This window comes from Glycine max, chromosome 4 (assembly GCF_000004515.6).
Source record: "Glycine max cultivar Williams 82 chromosome 4, Glycine_max_v4.0, whole genome shotgun sequence".
Lineage (NCBI taxonomy): Eukaryota > Viridiplantae > Streptophyta > Magnoliopsida > Fabales > Fabaceae > Glycine > Glycine max.
Genome location: NC_016091.4, coordinates 46,474,549 through 46,495,652, shown reverse-complemented (window position 1 = coordinate 46,495,652; position 21,104 = coordinate 46,474,549). Strand labels below are relative to the sequence as shown.

General features: G+C 32.0%; 4 protein-coding genes across 9 annotated transcripts; 1 reads left to right on the top strand and 3 right to left on the bottom strand.

Moving 5' to 3' along the window:
* The first annotated feature begins 4,638 nt into the window (after positions 1-4,638).
* On the top strand, positions 4,639-9,289 carry LOC100805961 (calcium-dependent protein kinase SK5-like). Its single transcript, XM_003523142.5, has 7 exons — positions 4,639-5,338; positions 6,705-6,848; positions 6,968-7,120; positions 7,235-7,350; positions 8,321-8,488; positions 8,597-8,821; positions 8,999-9,289. Exons 1-7 carry the CDS (start codon positions 4,786-4,788, stop codon positions 9,128-9,130), a joined length of 1,491 nt encoding a protein of 496 aa, XP_003523190.1. The 5' UTR covers positions 4,639-4,785; the 3' UTR covers positions 9,131-9,289.
* Positions 9,290-9,488: 199 nt separating this feature from the next.
* Positions 9,489-10,907, bottom strand: LOC100805426 (acyl-coenzyme A thioesterase 13). 2 transcript variants are annotated; one of them, XM_003523141.5, is made up of 3 exons: positions 10,646-10,907; positions 10,421-10,570; positions 9,489-9,896 (listed from the first exon to the last, which is right to left on the bottom strand). In XM_003523141.5, the coding sequence occupies exons 1-3, from the start codon at positions 10,814-10,816 to the stop codon at positions 9,753-9,755; spliced, it is 465 nt and encodes a 154-aa protein (XP_003523189.1). In that variant the 5' UTR covers positions 10,817-10,907; the 3' UTR covers positions 9,489-9,752. The 2 variants fall into 2 exon arrangements, with proteins under 2 accessions (XP_003523189.1, XP_006578750.1); XM_006578687.4 differs by having other exon boundaries at positions 10,400-10,570; positions 10,646-10,901.
* Positions 10,908-12,209: 1,302 nt separating this feature from the next.
* Positions 12,210-14,104, bottom strand: LOC112997617 (putative esterase F42H10.6). Its single transcript, XM_026128276.2, has 2 exons — positions 13,767-14,104; positions 12,210-12,491 (listed from the first exon to the last, which is right to left on the bottom strand). Exons 1-2 carry the CDS (start codon positions 14,043-14,045, stop codon positions 12,348-12,350), a joined length of 423 nt encoding a protein of 140 aa, XP_025984061.1. The 5' UTR covers positions 14,046-14,104; the 3' UTR covers positions 12,210-12,347.
* Positions 14,105-14,535: 431 nt separating this feature from the next.
* On the bottom strand, positions 14,536-19,895 carry LOC100527761 (putative protein phosphatase inhibitor). 5 transcript variants are annotated; one of them, XM_041014508.1, is made up of 4 exons: positions 19,745-19,895; positions 19,553-19,667; positions 19,382-19,468; positions 14,569-15,202 (listed from the first exon to the last, which is right to left on the bottom strand). In XM_041014508.1, the coding sequence occupies exon 4, from the start codon at positions 15,079-15,081 to the stop codon at positions 14,716-14,718; it is 366 nt and encodes a 121-aa protein (XP_040870442.1). In that variant the 5' UTR covers positions 15,082-15,202; positions 19,382-19,468; positions 19,553-19,667; positions 19,745-19,895; the 3' UTR covers positions 14,569-14,715. The 5 variants fall into 5 exon arrangements, with proteins under 5 accessions (NP_001236996.1, XP_040870442.1, XP_040870440.1 ...); XM_041014506.1 differs by having other exon boundaries at positions 19,382-19,463; NM_001250067.2 differs by having other exon boundaries at positions 14,536-15,202; positions 19,382-19,463; positions 19,553-19,757.
* Positions 19,896-21,104: the final 1,209 nt, after the last annotated feature.

Genomic DNA, 21,104 nt, shown 5'->3' with positions numbered 1-21,104 from the left:
AAAAGGTTTAAAAAATTGTAACTATATTAAAATTATATATTTTAAACTATATAAAAAAATATAACAATTACAAACACAAGAGATAATTATTACGTATAATACATTCTTGAGGAAGAATGAAATATTTTAAGTTTATCTAAATCTTAAACCGATTATTAGTTTGATAGTCGGTCAAAATTTATGAGAATATCTTGTGATTTCGTCAGAAAATCAAATATCTTAATTATAATATTTTAAAAAAAATCTCATTATATTTAACTTAACGTGTTAGGATTAGAATTCTTACTTACTAACATATTTGTCTTCTAAACAAATACTTTTTTATTCATAAAAAATACATTTTTAGCTTGGAAGTTTTTCATACATTAAAATAAAATGTTAAATAATTTCGTAGGTTATTGAACTATTTTGAAAATTTCTAATTAAATTTTTGAATTGTTATTTTTCTCAATTAGTATTTGATTTTTTAATTTGGTTCTTTCCCGTATAATTGTCATTACAAAAAATGAAATATCCAAGTCACTTGTGTGAGTTTGCAGCAAAGTTGTTGCAAAATGAAGCATAAAGAAGCTTGTGATAAAATACTTAAGTTGAGGGGACTTGCAAATGCAAGAATACGATTAAATAACTTGGTTGAGAATATTTAGTTTATAACAAGTGAAAATACTGGTTGGAGATGTGAGAACATTGACATAAAAATGTGAGATTGCTCAATGCATGCAAAGGTGACAATATTGGATTTTTAGAACTAACTAGGTTCATATGATTAAATTTTCATAATGATAGATAAACGAAAGCCAATTAAAAAAAAATACAAATTCAATGACCTATAAAAAAATTTAACCTAAAAACAAAGTACATTTTCGTTGTTTAAGATAATTTCAATTAGAATAAATTAATATTATACAATTTTTGTTCATTTTTCATTCAATCATAAGTTATATGTTAGAATTATTAATTCTTGTAATCACATTAAAAAATTTATTTATTGATTATTATATGTACGTTTAAATCATTGTTTTTTTTAACATCACATTAAAGTTTTTTATTTATTGTCAATATAAAAAAGATTTACACAATCATTGTTGCAAAATTAATTTATTTTCAATGTACAATGTTTGTACAACACACACAAATTACCTTGATATATCAAAGAACAGGAGATGCAAATATATTATGCAAATATTTCACTCATATATCTATATTGAAATATTACCTACTAATTTTTACATCTCCATTACTTATATACATAAATACTAAAATATTATAATTATTAAAAACACTATATTCTAATTTTAAATAATTGTTATAAAAAGTTGCTTGTCATATGCTAAAAAATGTTTCCAACTGTGAGTATTATTATTTGATGCATTGAATATGCCAAATTCCCATCCCAAAAGACATTAAATGAAAACCACCTATGGCAAAATACACCCCAACACAACACATGCATATTGAGTTCAATTTGATGAAAGATTTCCAAGCCAAAACATAATGTACTAATAAATAGCAATTTAATATAATTTATTAGAGATTTGTCAAAAAATCCAGCAAGACAAATCAAAGGACAAGAAAAAAGTGTAGTTGTATTAACTTGTCTTGTTGGAAAATAGTATTATCATTTAATTTTGTTAGCAAACGCATTTCAATCTTATGCAACATTACATGCACATAAAATTGTTGAAATTTCATTCTTTATCAAAAGGTTTGGTCACTCGTCTTTTCAACCTTGAATTATGTTTGTTAACTAAACACACCCCTAAATTATTTTTTGTATCACTATTAATTGTAAATGAATTGAAGAAGAGGTAGCAATTGCTTCTTTATTATTATTATTATTATTATTATTATTATTCGACAGCTGAATAAGTAACCTCCCTGGGACGAGTCTTGTTCATATATGTATCTCACTCTAAATAATTACAGAGTATTTAATATTTAATACGAACTAAAATTTCCAATTCGATCGAACATTTTAAAAAAATATATAAAATAATTCTTATCTTATATCTAAACCTGTATATGTAGAATTAACATTATAGGCTCCTAGTCAAAATTCAAAAATAACTAGTTATTATAATTGACATAAAGGGAACTAGGAGTGTGTTCTCTAATTTGACTTTAGTTTCCATTTTAGATAAAATAAAAAATAAATACATTGTAATGTTTAAATGGAGTAAAATAAGAGATTTGTGGTGTTTAACAAAGACAAAATAGTCTGCAAAAGAAAACCAGGACAAAATAGAAAACAAAATTTACTTTAAAAATAACTAATAGAAGATTAGTAAAATTATTTGATAGCACTACTTTTACAAAAGACGTGTTAAAAAATATAATTTTTTCAGGGACGAAAATTTCATTAAGTAATTTTTAAAAGGCAATAAATAATTTAAAATGCACCGACTTCTAACTCAGACTTTCGTCTTCTTTCAGCCACACATGTGACCACTTGCATGACATTTCCTTCTTTCGGTGTGATCTTACACATAACACATTACCAGAGAAATAAAGTCAGCTTGTCATTTGTTTGGAGGATTCTTTTTCTCAACTTTTTAAAATCTATTTATCTTTTGTACATTTTTTTTAAAATTCTCCCATGAAACCACTTTTCATCTTTTAAGACGTTAAACATTTTAATATTTATTAGTATGTGTAATTTGAATTTGTGTGTCACTAACGTAAAAAAAAAACTTTTGAAAAGTATTCCTATTTTATTACTTAACTGCATGCATCTTAATAGTATCAATTTCTTACTTGTTAAATAAGAAGAAATTCAGAAAAAAAAAAAAAAAAAGTATATAACAAAACACATACAATTAGTCGACATACCCTACGCAAGAAAAAGCGGGTTATATCATCATTAAAAACATCATAAATGCTGGTACTAGTTGAAAAGAGAAAAAAAAATGCACTCCAGGCCTTATTTTAGTTGTAATTAACTGTGATATATTGAGAAGTTATTTTTTTATGATAATTGTTGTGATTGTAAGGTGGTTTTTAGACTAATAGATTAGATCATACCTTAATTTTTTTATAATAAATTATACCTATTTATGTAAAATTTATCTTGTCTCAACCTATTCACACTCCTAATAATGATTTCTATAATGTTTGATTATAATAATTTAGAGTTTAATGTGTATGACTCACATCCTAAAATAATGTTACATTTTCATTAATCACACATCAGAATTATTTTGAAATAATTATTTCAAAATCAACAAACGATAAATTATGATAAAATAATTTTATAAAACTTTTTATACTATCAATACATAATTATTTTAATGTATAATTTATACTTATACTAAGACATTAATATTTATCGAGATTTAAAGTATGCTAGTATTGATAAAGTCATTCAGATATTGCCTATTTTATATTTAGTAACTCCTTCAGGGTTTTATTGTTATTAAAAAGTGTCTTGATGAGTTGAAGAAAAACCTTGGTCTTAATTTCTTAACAATGCAAATTTTTTTAGTGTATGGGAACTCTCAATGAAGGCTAAAAGAAAGACTTTTTTTTTTTGAATTGTTTTGATACGCTACGTTAAATATATACTCCGTAAAAGTTTACTCGCCATTTTTTTTTAGTAAATAATAATTCACTCAATCATACTCAACAATTAGCCAAAAAAAAAAAGCTAAATAACTCTAAGAAAGAAAACATACAAAATTCAAGTATACCAAACTTCTAATTCACCATTAATACAAAACTTCCATTTAACACTAAAACGTCAAATTACATAGTACCGCATCATTACTAAATCGAACAAAAAGTTACTCCATTTAATGTGAAATAAATAACCCCCATTCCATTATTAATAATAACAACACTATTTATGATTTCGAAACATTCAATTATTAATAACCCCCATTCCCATTTTCAACATGCCCACAGAAATTAAAGCCACTAAAATAGAATTTCAGTAATTTTTATTTACATTTAAAATTTCAATTTAATTATTTAAACTTTTTTCGTTTCACCAAATCAATCTTTCCGTTAATTTACTACATTATTTGGTACTGATATAGTCAGCAAAACGGCATTGTAAAAAATTAATTACATTTTAATACAATATTATTTTATAATTTATTAAATATCATTAATCATGAATGTTAGAAACACATTTTTTTGGTAAAATTTATTAAAAACTTTAAAATTAAGAGAGATAATCATTAAATACAATATAAAATCTATCAAAATTGATATTTTTAATAAATTTCAACTAATAAAAAAATAAGTTTAAAGAAGTACATTAGAGAGAAAATTCATATTTCTCACCAGGAAATGATCTCAATTAATAATCGAAAGAGGATTATTTATTTCACATGAAATGGAGTAAGTTTTTACAATTCCTCAAATGTCGCCAAATCAATCTTTGCTACAAATTGTAAAAAGTATCACGCGAATTAAAATGAAAAGATTAATGTAGTTCAAAAAAAGACCAAAATGATTTTTAAAAAGAAATTTAAAAGCCAAACAAAAACCTAAAAACACCGATGAAAGACAAAAATCTATGTAACCCGATTAAAGTGGAGACAGAGAGAGAGACGCAAGAAAAAAAAAAAAAAGATTTTAAAGTCGTCGTAAGTAAGTAAGCAATACTAGTATAAAAAAGGCAAGTAACGTGAGTGCAGTGTAATAACTCCGAAGACTTTAAAGTCAGAAATTATTTATTTATTTTTACCGAGTCTTCCTCTGTTTCTTTTTCTTCTCCCAATTGCAAAACACACACACACACACACTGACTCTGTCTCTCTGTGACAAACACAAACACAATCAATGGCGAAGCCTCACAGCGGCACCCCCGCGGTCGCACCGAAGCCCGCGTGGGTCCTCCCGTACCGAACCGAGAATCTGCGCGAGGTCTACACTCTGTCCCGAAAACTAGGGCAGGGTCAATTCGGAACCACGTTCCTCTGCACGCACAAGGGCACGGGGCGCACCTACGCCTGCAAGTCAATCCCGAAGCGGAAGCTGCTCTGCAAGGAGGACTACGACGACGTGTGGAGGGAGATTCAGATAATGCACCACCTCTCCGAGCAGCCCAACGTGGTGCGCATCCACGGCACCTACGAGGACGCCGCCTCCGTCCACCTCGTCATGGAGCTCTGCGAGGGCGGCGAGCTCTTCGACAGGATTGTGCGGAAGGGACACTACAGCGAGCGACAGGCCGCCAAGCTCATCAAGACCATTGTTGAGGTTGTGGAGGCCTGTCACTCGCTTGGTGTGATGCATAGGGACCTCAAGCCTGAGAACTTTCTGTTTGATACTGTCGAGGAGGATGCTAAGCTCAAAACCACCGATTTTGGCCTCTCCGTGTTTTATAAGCCAGGTTAGGTTGCTCTCTCTTTGGATCTGGTTCCTTCCCCAACCACTGGGTCAATCTTATATCTCCTTGATTCTTGATATTGTGATTTGGTCCTTAATGAATGGGTTATGGGGACTTGTTAGATTGTGGTTGCTTGTGTTATTCGTTTGTGAATGTGATCAGTTTTTGAAAGATGGATGGATGTATGTACTTATGGATTGTTTTTCAAGTTTCAGGGCAAGTTTTGGGTAGTCCCACATCGTTTACATGCTCTGGAACAATGGTCCCAACAAATTTTTTACATGACACACATACGCATAGTCGCTCCTTTATTTTTATTTTTTTAAAAAATCACATACAAATTGACCGAGACTATGTAATAATTTCTCTAGTTGCAGCTTATATATCTATTGGACAGGAATCTCACTTAATGCTAATTGATTTTAAGATGAAACTTAAAAGTGTCAGATTGTATTCATTCCTTATTGTTCTGTGTTTGATGGTTTAATTCTTCTTTCCACACTTCTTTGTGCTTTCAATTAAATGGTTAATAGACCCTGGCTTTCTGTGGTCATTTTTAAGGACGAGGGTGAATTTGTTAAATTTGAGAAGGGAATGAAAAATGGTGTGCATTAGCAATTTTGCTCTGGTTTTATTGACACGAACATGCGTTTTAACATGATTTGAACTAATTCTTTGCTATTTGTTGATCTTGTCTCGAGTGATGTTGAGGTATTGTTTTAGTCTTGACCTTTTTACAGCTTAGTGCTGGTTTAAATCTTTATGTGCATTTGTAAGTCTGAAATAGAAAAAACAGAATTCATCTTTGAGGAATATGCAGAAATGGATTTGATTTTTTTTGTTTTTACTGGGTTCGATGGAGATGAAGCAATAAAGGCAATATGCTATATGCCTATATGTCATGAACCAACAATCCCAAAAGCTTAAGCTATTAGGTGAAGACATATGAATGATTTATGATTTTATATTATATCTCTAACATGCCCCCTCATGGAAGAAACCCTTTGCTCCTTTGGGCTTGAAGTGTGGATAATGCAGAGATCTACCTACTTTGTTCTAAAAATTCAATTTTTTATTAGAAGAATGACTATATGTGTGCCTTTGGGTTAATTGTGGAACCTTTATATCTATATTTTAGTAGTTTTTTTTGTCCATACTACTACATTTAAGTATTTTTCAAATGCAAACCTTTTTGTCCCAGTGATTGTAAATTATGAATGGTCAAAATTAAATCTGAAACTATGCAATCTAGTCTTCTGGTTACAGTTTGAATTTTCCGTTGTCCTTCATTTCAGTCACTACCAGATCAACTGGAAATCCTTCCATGCCATGTTACCATGTATTCTTAATACTGTGATATGCTTCTCAGGTGAAACCTTTTGTGACGTTGTTGGAAGCCCGTACTATGTTGCACCAGAGGTCTTGCGTAAGCATTATGGTCCTGAAGCAGACGTGTGGAGTGCTGGTGTTATTTTGTACATCTTATTAAGTGGGGTGCCACCATTTTGGGCTGGTAGTTATATGTCACTTATACTTTAAATTATTAATTGTAGATGTAAGCATATAATTATTTTTTTCATGTGCATTCTTCATCATTGCTAATACTTTTCTGCAAATTTTTGTCATCTCCAGAAACAGAGCAGGGGATTTTCCGACAGATTTTGCTAGGAAGACTAGATTTCCAGTCTGAGCCATGGCCTAGCATTTCAGACAGTGCCAAAGATCTAATTCGAAAAATGCTTGATCGGAATCCAAAAACAAGGGTTACAGCTCACCAAGTACTCTGTGAGTCTACTTAACTTTTATATTGAGCAAGCAACTATCATGATTTGTATGAATATTTGCACAATTAGTGGAAAGGGTACAAAGCTATGGCACTTATGTGGTTTTATGTGTCAGGTCACCCTTGGATTGTTGATGACAACATTGCACCAGATAAACCTCTTGATTCTGCTGTTTTATCACGCCTGAAGCAGTTCTCTGCAATGAATAAACTTAAAAAGATGGCTTTGCGTGTAAGGCTTCTGTAAACCTTTTTACTTAGGCTTAATAATGATTTTCGTGTGCTGACCATGAAAGAACTATTTAATTTCTTATGAATACCCTGTTTTGTCTTCTTTTAGAATGAAAAGGTAATTATATGCATTTTATCATGGAATTTAGGATAGACTGATAGCAAACTGTTGCTTCCTGATCAACAGGAAGGACTTTACAAATTTCATGTACATTCATAAAATGATTTCTTGATTTTAGAAGTTAATACAATGCATGGCAGGAATTTTCTTTCTTTCAACAATAATGATGCCAGAGCTTCATAATTTTTTTAAAGTTTTATGTGCGAGGCCTGCTTTTCTTACTTGGCTGTAGCCAATATCTTGTCTGGTATATGAGCATTTTTTACGCCTGCAGGATTGGAAGGCATTAGATTCCCATAAAGGATCACTATTCTACCCCACCCTGAAGATAAAGAAATGTGATACTCACTGTGTTTATGTTTTTCATATAAAATGGACTCTAATTGCACTTGGGCAACTCAGGTTGTTCACTGGACGCAAAGTTTTTACACATTTATCTCCCTGGGAACATTGAAAAGTTTGAAGAATTATTTTTTTATAGTAAATATGATTAACATGATTATTATCTAAAACTGTTTCTTCATGTCCACTTTTTTTATTTTTTCTGATTTGTCTTTTGTTGATGCTAATTTCTATTATAAGCTTCAATTGAATTGACATAAGTTGGCAAAAAGAAAGTAAAGTCACTTTCTTCACGATCTTGGCCTGAACTTCTCCATAATTACGGTTCTTTGCTTGTGAGTATTAGAATTTTTCAGGTTCTTCAGCTTAACCTTATCGTTGTTTGTTTTTGAAACTCTACCAGAACCTCTCATCTTGACTGGGAAGTTGAAAGTGATCCACTTCATAGTCTTATGCTTGCCAAATCCTAATATTGCGACATTTACAATTTTGTATACTCTACTCCTAGGTTATTGCAGAGAGGCTCTCTGAGGAAGAAATTGGTGGTCTGAAGGAATTATTCCGGATGATTGATGCAGATAACAGTGGTACTATAACATTTGATGAGCTAAAAGAAGGCTTAAAGCGAGTAGGATCTGAACTAATGGAGTCTGAAATCAAGGATCTTATGGATGCTGTAAGATAATTTGTTTATGTTTCAGGATTAATCCATTTTTGTTATTTGTACTGCTTTGCCTTCAATTTTTAAACTATTGAACAAGATTTATAATCTTGCATGTTACAGGCAGATATTGATAATAGTGGGACAATAGACTATGGTGAATTCATTGCTGCTACGGTCCACTTAAATAAGCTGGAGAGAGAGGAAAATTTGGTGTCAGCTTTCTCCTATTTTGATAAAGATGGAAGTGGTTATATAACCATTGATGAGATACAACAGGCTTGTAAGGAGTTCGGTTTGGATGATGTCCATATCGATGAAATTGTCAAGGAAATTGATCAAGACGATGTAAGTATTCTTTTGTCTTGCTATCAAGAGCTTGTTTGTACTGGCCATAAGTGTCTGCAACTCATCTTTTGATTATAATTTTATGGCAGTATTAGCTTGATTTATATTTCATAGAAGAACTATAGTCCTATACTTGCCTACTTGTTCATAAGGATTAATGGAAAATTTGTGCTGCAGGATGGACAGATTGATTATGGGGAATTTGCTGCCATGATGAGAAAGGGTAATGGAGGAATTGGCAGGCGAACCATGAGGAGCACGCTCAATTTCAGAGATACTCTGGGAATTAAAGGCCATGGGTCCGATTAAGTCATTGTACCTTAAATAATTATTACTTGGTGATAAAATTTTGAACAATGAAAACTACAACTATTTATTCATGAATGGACTCAAAACGTCCTTTAGGGTGTGTTTGATTAGATGATGAAGATAGAGAAAATGGAAATAAAAGAAATTACTTAAGTTAAAGTAGAATGTAAAAAGTGAGTCTCAAAAAATAATATAAATTTCTCTCAATAATATTTTTTCCTCCTTACCAAACACACTATTAAGTACTTATCTTGCAATGCGATGTATGAAGCGGCACAAATTGGCATCATACTTTCGACCATTTATCCTGTTTAAATAAATCCATCATTAGATGAAAGGTTAAGTAAAAATTATTTTCTTAGGTCAATTATAAATATAAATTATAACATTCAAAATCAAAAGGTAGAGAACAACAACGGAGAACACATGGCCTCGCCATTTTAACAACGAAGGAACTGCCCCTATAGAACAATAAGAACTGGTACAGAAAATTCAAGGTAATCACACATGAAGTAACTGGGTGAAATACTGGAAAATTAATAAGAAGTGGCACTAAGATATATTTGCCACATATAAGGGCGAACCAACATTGAACCATTTATTTCTGTGCATATTTTGGCCTTCACATTTTACTGGAAAGAGGAAGAAACTTGGTATGACGCCCCTGGGCAAAAACTTTGCCAGTTTTTTTCTTCTTGAACTCCACGCTTATAACGGCAACAGCCTTCCCTACACGCAAAGCCCTGGCCTCGATCTCAATCTCCTCCTAACATAAACAATGGAAAATTAATATTGCAGTGATATCTAGCATTAATCACAACATTCATTATCAGAAACCACTAAAAGAACTCCTTACATTAGTACAGAACATACACACATCAATGAGTTTAAAGAACATGTCATGTCAAAAAATAAAATTCTCCAACACAAACCACCATCTGATACCATCAAACACAGAAAAGACAGAAATAAAGTGTTTTTTTTTTTTTTTTTTGTTAATCATTGAACAATACATGCATATACAGTTCAATTACAAAATAATTTCCCAAACAATTCTTGTGACACAGATATGGAGAAAGACAGAAGAATCACCACAGGAGAATTTGCAGTCCATATGAAAGGAACAAAATCCAATTGTCCAAACCTAACCCCATAAATAAAGAAGATTCATTTACCAAGTAGTAAAGGCATAATTCAATCAAGTCAAGAAATGAAATTCACACCAGACACATGAATTATTTGCATCACAAGCCACAAACAACGAATTACAAGAGAAAGTAAGCGAGATACATCGGCATAGGCAGCATCCAAATACGAAACATTAATCTCAACAGAAACCCCAGTATTGGGAGCCGAATATCCAACGGTGGGAATCGCAGCGGACCCCACCACGTCGACCAGAGCAGCGATGGCGCCACCGTGTAACGAATTCCCAGCATTCTATGCAAAAAACAAAACATAGTCATTAAAGAATTCAAAAGCAAAAGCGATGATGAGTGTAAGAAAGGAACGAACGAGTAAACGCGGAGGTATCTTCATGGAGCAGACAACGCGACCAGTTTCGATGAGATCGACCTTAAGAGCGTTCATTATTAACGGTTCCAGAAACCTCGGAGGCAACCCATCCACCGCCGATGCTGTTTCTCCTCCTTTCTCTAAGTACCTCTTCACTGCTTCCAAGTCCATTTTCACTTTTCACTTTTCACTTAACCTTCTTTCCTTTCCTTTCCTTTTCCGATTCTTATATATCCCCACTCTCCATTTCTTCATGTCCCCACCTTTCACTTTGGCTCCTTAATTTTAATCATTCCTTTCATTTCTACCTCCAAAATTAAATTATTCTAATGATTAATTATAATAATAATCTCATACTCCATTATGATCAAAATAAGTTAAGTTCATTTTCTGCTAAATTTGCTGAGAAATAATCTAAAGATAACTAATTCCTTTTAAATACATTAAAAATAATTTTTATACAATAATTTACAAAACAAATTGACCAAAAAAGAAGGGTTGTTAGTATTCCTTTGTGTCTAACTATAAGATTATTTTTAGACATTTATTTATATATTTTTATAGGATAATTTTTCTAATTTTTAGATGTGTTAATTATTTTTTTCTTATGTATTGTTACTTAATTATTCTCTTTCCAAACATTAATTAGAAATAATTAAGTGGATAGAAAGATAAGAAAAATACAATTTTTGAATGATGATACAAATAATTGATAAATTTAATGTGAAACTAAATTAATTACTTTTCTTAAGAGACATGAATTAGTTGAAAATGTCTTATAATTAGTAACAAAGAGAGTATAATTTAGGATAACATTTTTTAGGAAATAAAAATTATTGAAAAAAATCATAAGTTACAAATATTCAAGATGTGTGAAAATAAAATGATAATATTATTTGGTTTTTATGTGAGAATTATCATAATATTGGTATATAATATTCACCTATTTTAATAATAAAATTGTTTGATTTGAATAAAATGAGATGAGAGAATCTAATAAAAATTTAAAAATGCTTTTATACTCCTAATATGATTGATACACATAAACATGCCTTTCCGGTGATTATGCCTGTATAATTGATTAAATGCATTAACTTAGTTATTTTAGGCTGAATAATCGGTATTAAATAATGTGATATGATTTCTAGAAGATATTAATTTTTTAAATAGAAGTTAACATTTTGAAAGATTAATCATTGACTTTTAACTGAGTGATACATTGATTAAAAAAATTTGTGAATAATCAAATTAAATGAATATTAAGAAGGGTTCTTTGTTTTGTGAAGAAGGACACAAAAAATGGATATTAAGGTCAATGTACACTTTGCTCAGACTTACCTTTTTCTTTCATAGACTGATAGGTGAAGAAAAATAATACTAGGATGACCCACTAAATTCAAAATTATTAGGAGGACTCGCTTGATTTTCTTGTTGTTCTTTCTTTTGGGGCTTAGGTCCCATCGAATAACAAAAAAAAACATGCGTTTAACAAGAAAAGTAAATTTGATTTTATAGAGATCCAATTCCGGTATACTACTATATGAGTATAAATAAACAATAGAAATTAAGAAAAAAGTAAATGTAGAAATTGATCTTGAAAGGCTATGGCCTCTTCAGTTGACAATGAGACTTGTGGCATGCACAGCCACATTTTTCGTAATCCTTTATCAAGAGAAAAACAATTTGCTGATTTTGGTGGTTTTCAGATTTTACTGGTAATGGGAAGATACTTGGTGTGACGCCACTGAGCAAAAACTTTGCCAGTTTTCTTCTTTCTGAACTCCACGCTCACAACTGCAACAGCCTTTCCTACACGTAGAACCCGAGCATCTATCTCAATCTCCTCCTATAGCAGTGGGGATTCAAAAAATAAAATTTAAAATTTAAAAAACTATCGACAGATCCAGACAAGAAATTGGTTCTTCATCGTTTAAAAAAATAAAAGAATGATGATTTTGTATTATTTCTAGCATATTTAAAAACACACTGAAAATAGAAGAATTAAGTTTTGAAAGTAAAAGTTATTTAGTCTTTTTAAGTTGTTTGTTTTAATTTTACAAGAAGAGACCAAATGATTATTTAAGTTATAATCATTAACTTTCAAAAATTACATTCGGGGTCATCGATAATCAGATATTTTAAATGAGAATAATCTTTGATTCATGTGATAATAAAAAAAACACATTTAAAACATGATAAATAATTATTTTATGTATGAATGCGTGTAGTCTTGATAAATTCGTTCTTGAAAGGTTGAGATTCAAATTTTAGTCATTGGAAGTGAAAAAAAATACGATAAATTCATTCATACGTTAACTTTCGTTTGTTATCGTTTATGAAAAAACCTAGATGATACATTAAGGGATAAATTTGTTGACACTCTACATATTTAGAAATTAAAATGACTATTTATCTAAAAATATAATTTAATTTTCGTTTTTTCTTTTTTAATCGTTGTAAACATAACATTACAATAACCACATAAATAGGAAAACAAATATAAGTTAGAACAAATATAATAATAAACATAATTTGTCTATTGTTCTAAAATTTTTATTGTGACAACATTAAGTAGTAATAACATCAAGTTAAGCCTAATTTTTTTTGCAAGAATTAACTTAATGACGGTGTATTTTTGTTTCAGTCTCATTTTGGGGTAAGGTATTGTCACATTAGAAATTTCAAAATAATAGATAAATTATGTTTATTAATTAATATTATGTTTATTATTATATTTGTTTTCTTATTTTTAAGTGTTTATCGTAATATTATACTTATAACAATTAAGAAAGAAAAAAAGATAAAAAATTATATTTTAAATAAATAATCATTTTCGTCTCTAAATATATAAAGATAGATAAACTTTTACATTAATAACAACGTAACAAATAGATAAATTTATCAAATTATTTTCACTTTCTAAAATTAAAATTTGAATTTTTATTTTTTAGGACGAATTTATCAATACACATTTAAATGAAAATAACTATTTTTTCTTTAAAACCCGAAACCAATCTCGCTAGTTCTTGTATTCCGTTCGTTATCTTTTTTTTTTTTTTTTTTTATTACATGTAACAAGAAAAGTAATGAAAGAATTGAAGAAGATGGATAGTGTGCTGACATGAGCGTAGACAGCACCGAAGTAGGAGACGTTGATCTCGACGGAAACTCCCGAATCGGATGAATGTCCGGCAGAGAGAATCGCGGCTGCGCCGACTAAAGCCACCAGCGTAGCGGTGGCACCACCGTGCAACGAATTCCCACCATTCTTCGATGGAAAAATAGACAAATCATGAGTTAAGAAGAAGATGAAGATATAATAGAAAGTGGAGAGAGAATGAGATGGACTCTCGCTTTGGGCTCCTTCCTCCAACAACTTGTTTATACTTTCCAAATCCATCTGCTTGCTTTGCCTCTACAATTTTGGATAAATAAAGATTGCTTTAACCATTTGACTTTCAATTCACAACCCGCAGTAGCCACCAAGCCAAATTATGTGCGGTAATATTTTCTTTCTAAAAAACTACCATATGACGGTTTCTAGCGTGCTACAGTCCAACATGTCTTCCACGGTGCCATAGTTTTCCTAGACCATTAGATATAATACTAAAGTAATGCACGACTGATGTTTTTTGTGACTTTCTCTGCTCTTTAAGAAATTTTACAAAAACAATTTATCTCCATTTTCCCCTTTTGCTTCAATCTTGGGGCTTTTTTTTTATCATCTGAGGATTTTTTTTTTCGAAATTATTAAATGAGAACACTTTTTGAATTAATTCTCATTTAGGAATAAGTCCTAGAATAATCACAATTTTATAAACAGAAGAAGTTGTAAATCTATGGTTTTATGTTTGCAACTCATGGTTTTATATTTGTAACTCATTTAGAGGTAAGTGTAAAAGTAGTCACAACTGAACCCTCTATTTCCAATGTCGTGATTTTATACTTGCAACAGAAATTAAATATTTCCTGACTTACAAACTCAAGTTCAATGGTTTCTTGAATCATTTACCCTACAAAATATATGCCATTTTTCGGTTTATTAGTCACCTCTCAGCTCAATCAGATCCCTAACTGCTTGGGCCAGCTTCATCATAATTCTTACAGCAAAACCCACTATCGTGAGGGTGTTCATCAGAGTGATGTTCATCTTCATCACTATCATCTTCATCAAAGGGCTTTTGTTTATGGAAGATACAGCACTTCTTGGAACTCTTTTTCTGCATGAACTCGTTGTCTACAGTGCCCTCTTTCCAAGAAACCTTCTTCTTCTTGCGATTGAGTGGGAGGAAGAGGACTTCTGGTTGCTGTTGTTCCTGCTGGGATGAAGAGGATGATGGCTCAGAGTTCAAAATTGTTATGGTGGTGGTGGTGGTGGCAGTGATAGAAGGGGAAGACAATGCCACTGGCCTGGAGGTGTTCGTGCGTCTGTCCATGGCTGTTCTCTCACAGTTCAAAGAGATTGGAGACACAAATACATCAAGTTTATGACACCTCGATTGAGTAATTCTGCAGGTTGCTCTGTTCCTGTTTTACTCCCCTTCAATCTGCTTTCAACTAAGAAATATGAAATAATGTTAATCTCAATAACTAATATTTGGGTTGACAAACTTATATGATCTCAAGTATGTTGTGTTTTGTATTGTTTTAAATCGTAATTTATATATTCCAACTGCATTTATAATTACAATATTAATGAAGGAAAAATCTCGAGAAGGGATTGCAAGCAAAAAGCCGAAGATGCAAAAGCAGTTACTGAATGTGAATGGGAACTTACTAAGAAACAATCAGAACTGAACAGCACAAACATCCGCACTACTAATTGAAAACAAAATAGGAACATTAAGGCATCGTTATTCAGATACACTAACTAGGTACTCAATATGATAACTGTAGGAAATATGCAAAAAAAGTTAAAGGAGCAAGTTTATATCTCCAAACTCCAAAGGGAACTTTGTATGCACATCCAACCTTTATTCATAAATACTTTTGGAAACGTAACCACCAGACAGTACCCATTTTGACTTCTTAACTAATAGGAATATAGGATAATTACTCATGAGTTAAAGAATGATCACCTATGACTCAGATAGAGTGACTACCTCATATTCATGGATAGTTTGAATTGGCAGCACTATATGTTGACTACCTCAGTTTTGAACTCAGTCCCCAAAAGACCAGAACTCGCAATACATGACCCAAAAAGAATAAAAATTCAGTCTACATATCACAGGCTCATTCAGTCCAAATTCACTTTTCAGGTCAAATGCAAGTTGAATCTTCAGCAAAAATCTATAACAAGCATACTCAAATAGTACATAAATTACTATTGAGCAAAAAATTAGCATAAGAAGCAATAAAAGCAAATTAACTCAAACTTAATCCTGATCGACTAATGTAAGTAGCCTTCTATTTTGTTTGAGAAAGAGCAATAGCATTTATCAAGTTCCCCTTGCCGTGGTCCTTGGCAAACAAAGACATACATAATTGCATCCCCTTTGGAAAGAAGAAATGCCCCCTCAGGGAATTAACTAGATTATTTAACAAGAGAATTACAGTTTCTAGGTAGTCATTAATTTTAAAAACGTGTTTGAGCACCAAAATTGATGGTTTTAAAAATGTGTTTGAACCCCAAAATTCAAAACACAGTTTAAAAATTCATGGATTTTAAAACTATTTTTTCTCCAAAATCAGTTTTAGACATTGGTTTTAAAAGCAGAAAAGTGGGAAAAATATGCCCTGTATTGAATTTCCACAAATCAGATTGCTATAGCAGTATAGCAAAAAAAAATCTTGTAAAAAAATAAAAGTAACTGTTCAAATCAGGGCAAGCTTTCACAACATATAGAGCTGCCAATTCAATATATTCAACCTTTTATACATAATTTCAAGCACCAAGTTCCAGGTCACAAAGTGCTATAACAGGATATGAAAGAGGCTAGTCTCCCTCTTGGTGTCCCTAAGAAAGTGGGGAATGAAAAAGTAGAACACCATCTAACATGAAATACAATTCAAGCTAAAAGTGAATATTCCATTGAGTTAGTGATCCAGACGAGCACAAAGTGTAAAATAGTTCCCATGTTTAGGATGTTTGGCTTCTGCGAGCTCCTTGCACTTCACTTCTGATGTGGTGCTAGTAGCTTGTTTGTGCATTCAAATATTAAGAAATTATTGACAGTATGATTAGCTATTGTTAAGTTCGGTGGTTTGATATCTAATCAGTGTCACAATTCCAAGCCAGGTAGGTACCAGCTGAACAAAGAGCTTTATGGTCCTTTTTAATTTTTATAGTACGATATTATACATCTACTACTACCTGTTTTTGTTCACTAGAAGATTACAAATTCCCAACATTAAAAATGTGGCATAACCACCCCCCCGCGGCTAATATGCCCAATGTTCTTGCTAAATATGATGAGAAGCTATTCTCCCCAGAACAAAAGGAATAAAGGATTAAAACCTTCCACACCCTATGCAGTATTTACAGATTGCATTCTTCTAGTTAGTTCATAAGGATTAGATACCCATATTCCAGGACCATACAAACTTGTTATATGAAACGCCAAAACCAAAACAAGCCACCCTTGCAAGAAATAAATGGAATTCAAAACCAAAACAATAGCCACCAAAAATCACAAGCCCGAAAACACAATATGTGCCCCAACCACACCTTTGTAACTCCAAATAACTGCATTCGTTATAGTCCCTGCCCAGACCCATGATATTCCAACAGCCCCATGAACTGGCTATTCCGAGGAGAGTTATGAAAGGTATAATTTACATATCATGTCCCCGCATTAGGTCAAGAGGACACCATGTTTTCATGTCCTCTCAAACTTTCATGAGATTTTTGAATGAGTTTTGACAAACTTGATGAAATGTATAGATTCTAAGGCTTTTAATATTACAATATTAGGATCCATTAGACTTGTACTTGTCCATTGGACAAATGGATTTAGTAATAGAATCAGTGCATGACGCAGAAGTTTTGATATTTAAAAAAAACCTAAAGGGTTTATCATATAAAATTTTTAAAAAAAGACCCTCAAAGTTTCAGAAAACAGATGGAAAAGAAAAATAAAACTAAAATTTCATTTCTGCTTCCTGCAATAGCAGAAAACAATTGTATTTTATATGTTAACAATTATGTGTTCTCTTTATAAACAGCGGAGAAGAAGAAGTGAACAAAATAACAACGGGCTAATAAGTGTCAGATATATTTGAAGAGACTTGAGACTTAGTTCTATTTTGGTAAAGCTTGAGTCCTAACAGTCAGCCAAAAGACTTTTATATATATTGACACGTGGTCGTCGAGTACAAGAGAAGAAAGGGGTGCAGACTGCACCCTATGAACAAACGGATACGGCAGAGAAAAAGAAAAGACAAGAAAGGACAGTACAAGCATAAAGTAATTTAAAAGTACAAAAACAAAATACAAAAGACATGTTAGTTCTAACAAAGAGAAAAGAAACCAATATATATGAGGAAGGAATGACTTTGAAACTTGACTATGCTTTCGTCATTAACAAGATCCAGTACAAACCTCTTTACCAAAAGCATGGCCGGTCAGGTTGTGACACGTGGAATAAACATTCTCAGGATCAGAAAGAGAAGAGACATAACCTTATACACTAAGCAACAAAGGAAATATTGTGGCCTGTTGGCAGTATACACTATACACTATACAGTGAGAGAAATACAAAAAAGAGATTGTAGTAGTTTTTGGTTGTCCATCTATTCCAAGCATTCTTTGCTTAAGGAGAGTTAGCTACAGGAATATAGCAAAGGACAAAATACGTGATGGGTTAAGGAAGGGTAAAGCACATCATCACTTGCCTACAGTGCCAAAGCACCCAAATATTGCAGCAAATGCTGACAGCTTACATTAGCCAGTAAAAACTAAAAAGTAACATTTTCTTCTGCCTTCCAATCAACTTCTTCCTTAAAATTGTTTAGTTACAAGTAGCCAAGCAACAGAATAGAAAAACCAGAACAGTGCATATTATTATAAGATAGATACACCAAAGAGACAAGGGACTTTTGTTTCCTCTGTGATGGAACCCTTTGACAAAATTGAAAATCTTCAATTCCAATTTTGATTCTCTCACACAGCCAAATGGAACATTGACACTTCACTGATGCAACCTTATTCAACCAAGTGGTTCAATAATGTATCCCTCATCATCTTCTATTATTCTTTCTCACCCCTGTGCCCTTTCCTGGTAATATAACATTCACTGGCCACAGAGCACAGTCTGGTTCGATTCTAGTTCTGCCTTGTTTTCAGAACAGCACTCTCAGCCTGAGACGCTTGACCCACCCAACAGAGGTATTATTACTTGCTCACAAGCCGCTTTTACGTGAATGTTTTGAGGACTAGGATAATTAGTGTTTATTCATATTAGGACGATTACTGGGTCTTTAGCTGATTTAATTGCCAATAGAATTTGTTCACTACCAACCTTTTTCTGCTTGTATTATATATTTATCCTTACCCACACAGATAAAATCTATACCCAGATATCGGATTCGTTAACATCAACAACATAGATTAATAACGAAATATTAACAACAAAATCATGAGTATCCATTTCACTTTCAGTTTGTAGGAGTATTCTAGAATAACTTTTTGGGCATTGCATTTACGCTTAAAACCAATTTTAAGTTTCAAGCCTTGTGGAGCAGACACGATCATCATCATCATCGTATCATACAATACAAATGATTCGTTCAAACCTGAATCAAAGATCTGTAGCCTTTTTTAACGTTTGTCCACCGTGCTATGTTTAGCAACAGAATCAACAGCTTTGTTTTGTCTCTGCACTAAATCAAACACAAAGGGAAAAAAAAGAGAAGAAATGAAAACCAAATATAATCAGAATCGCACAACAACGAGAAAACGAGTACCTGATTGAGTTCAATTTAAGACGCGTTTAGGGTTTTGATTAGGGAGAATTAATCACCGACGACAACAATTGGAGATGCGATTAGGGAGAGAGCGATAGTGGAGGGGGAAGCCAACCTGAGAAACTAAAACGCGATTAGAATAATTACATTCTTTCTAGCGTTGCGTTGAGAGTAGTTTTCATTTGATTTTACCGTTTTAGGTCCGGTTCATTTGGTTTGTTTGTAGTTACTTCGGACACCCACACCCTTAATTACATACGAGTAAAAGTGATTAAATAGAGAAATGCTATTTGACCTGACGCATAATAATAATAATGATAATAATAATAAAATATTTATTTTTTAATGCCATCTTCTCACACATTCTCTAATTTTCAATGCATAATAAAGACCACGTTTTCTTCAAGACCACCCTAACTTAAAATTCTACTTTCTAACCATGTGAATACATTTAAAAGACAACAATTATAACCATTTCCAAGCATATATATATAATGCACTGCAATTGTTTTTTTTTTTAGCATATCTATATCATATTCAAACAATGTTTTTTCTTGTTCTTTAGTTAATTGTTACTCTTCACTCCTCACATATAACTATTATGCATAATAATGGGACAAGGGCATACAAAACGAAATGGAAACCATGCTTTGCTGCATTGTACGTATATCTTGTGCTATTAACATGTATCCCAAGCCATGAGAAAGTGCTCAAGATAGCTCTTGCCTAAACAAGCCTTCTTTGGCTTCCTTTGTTTCTGCATTTCATCTGAGTTTGTCAAATACCATCGAGTTTTGCAACAATCACAAACAGCAAACTGCAGAAGCTTGTAGTTGTCGACCACCAACCTCAGGTTCGGAAAGTTGAGTCTGGAAAATTCGCTTTGTCGGAGATGCTTTGTCAGTAATCGTTATCAACATGCGTGTCTGTGTCAAGGGCCCCACACCTCTCAGATATGCTGTGTGTGCGTGCAAAAGTCTGGGATAGGCATGGTTGTGGTCACGTGAGGAAGGGTAATCTTGGAAAGAACTTAAATTTTAAATGTTAAATTAAATAAATATTCAATAGTAAAATTAAAGACAGATGTCAATTTTTGATTGGCTCGGTATATATTTTGGCTGGTTTCTGGCGAAGGATTAGCATTTCTTGAGAAAATAATATTGTGCAGATAAGGGATAAAAATATATGCAAATAAAAAAAAATCTGGAATTGAGCCCAAGGAAAAAAAATGTAAATGAGGGTAAAAAAAAATAAATAAAAAACACACAAATGAGCAAAGATTGAGTAAAAAAAAAAAGTCTTGTAAATGAATGGATAGTGGAGAAAAAAAAATGAATAGGAAGAAAAATATTTTTTGGACAACCTTAAGTTATCTACAACTTTAAAGAGAGAAAAAAAGAAGACATAAATGATTGATGATGTAGTACCATAACAAAAGAGAAAGAGAAAAGAGAATTATTAATTAAATGTTTAATTTTTTTTGTTAAAATATAATCAGATGAATAGGAAATGAGAAAAACAAAACACATGACAAATAAATGAAAAAAAGAAG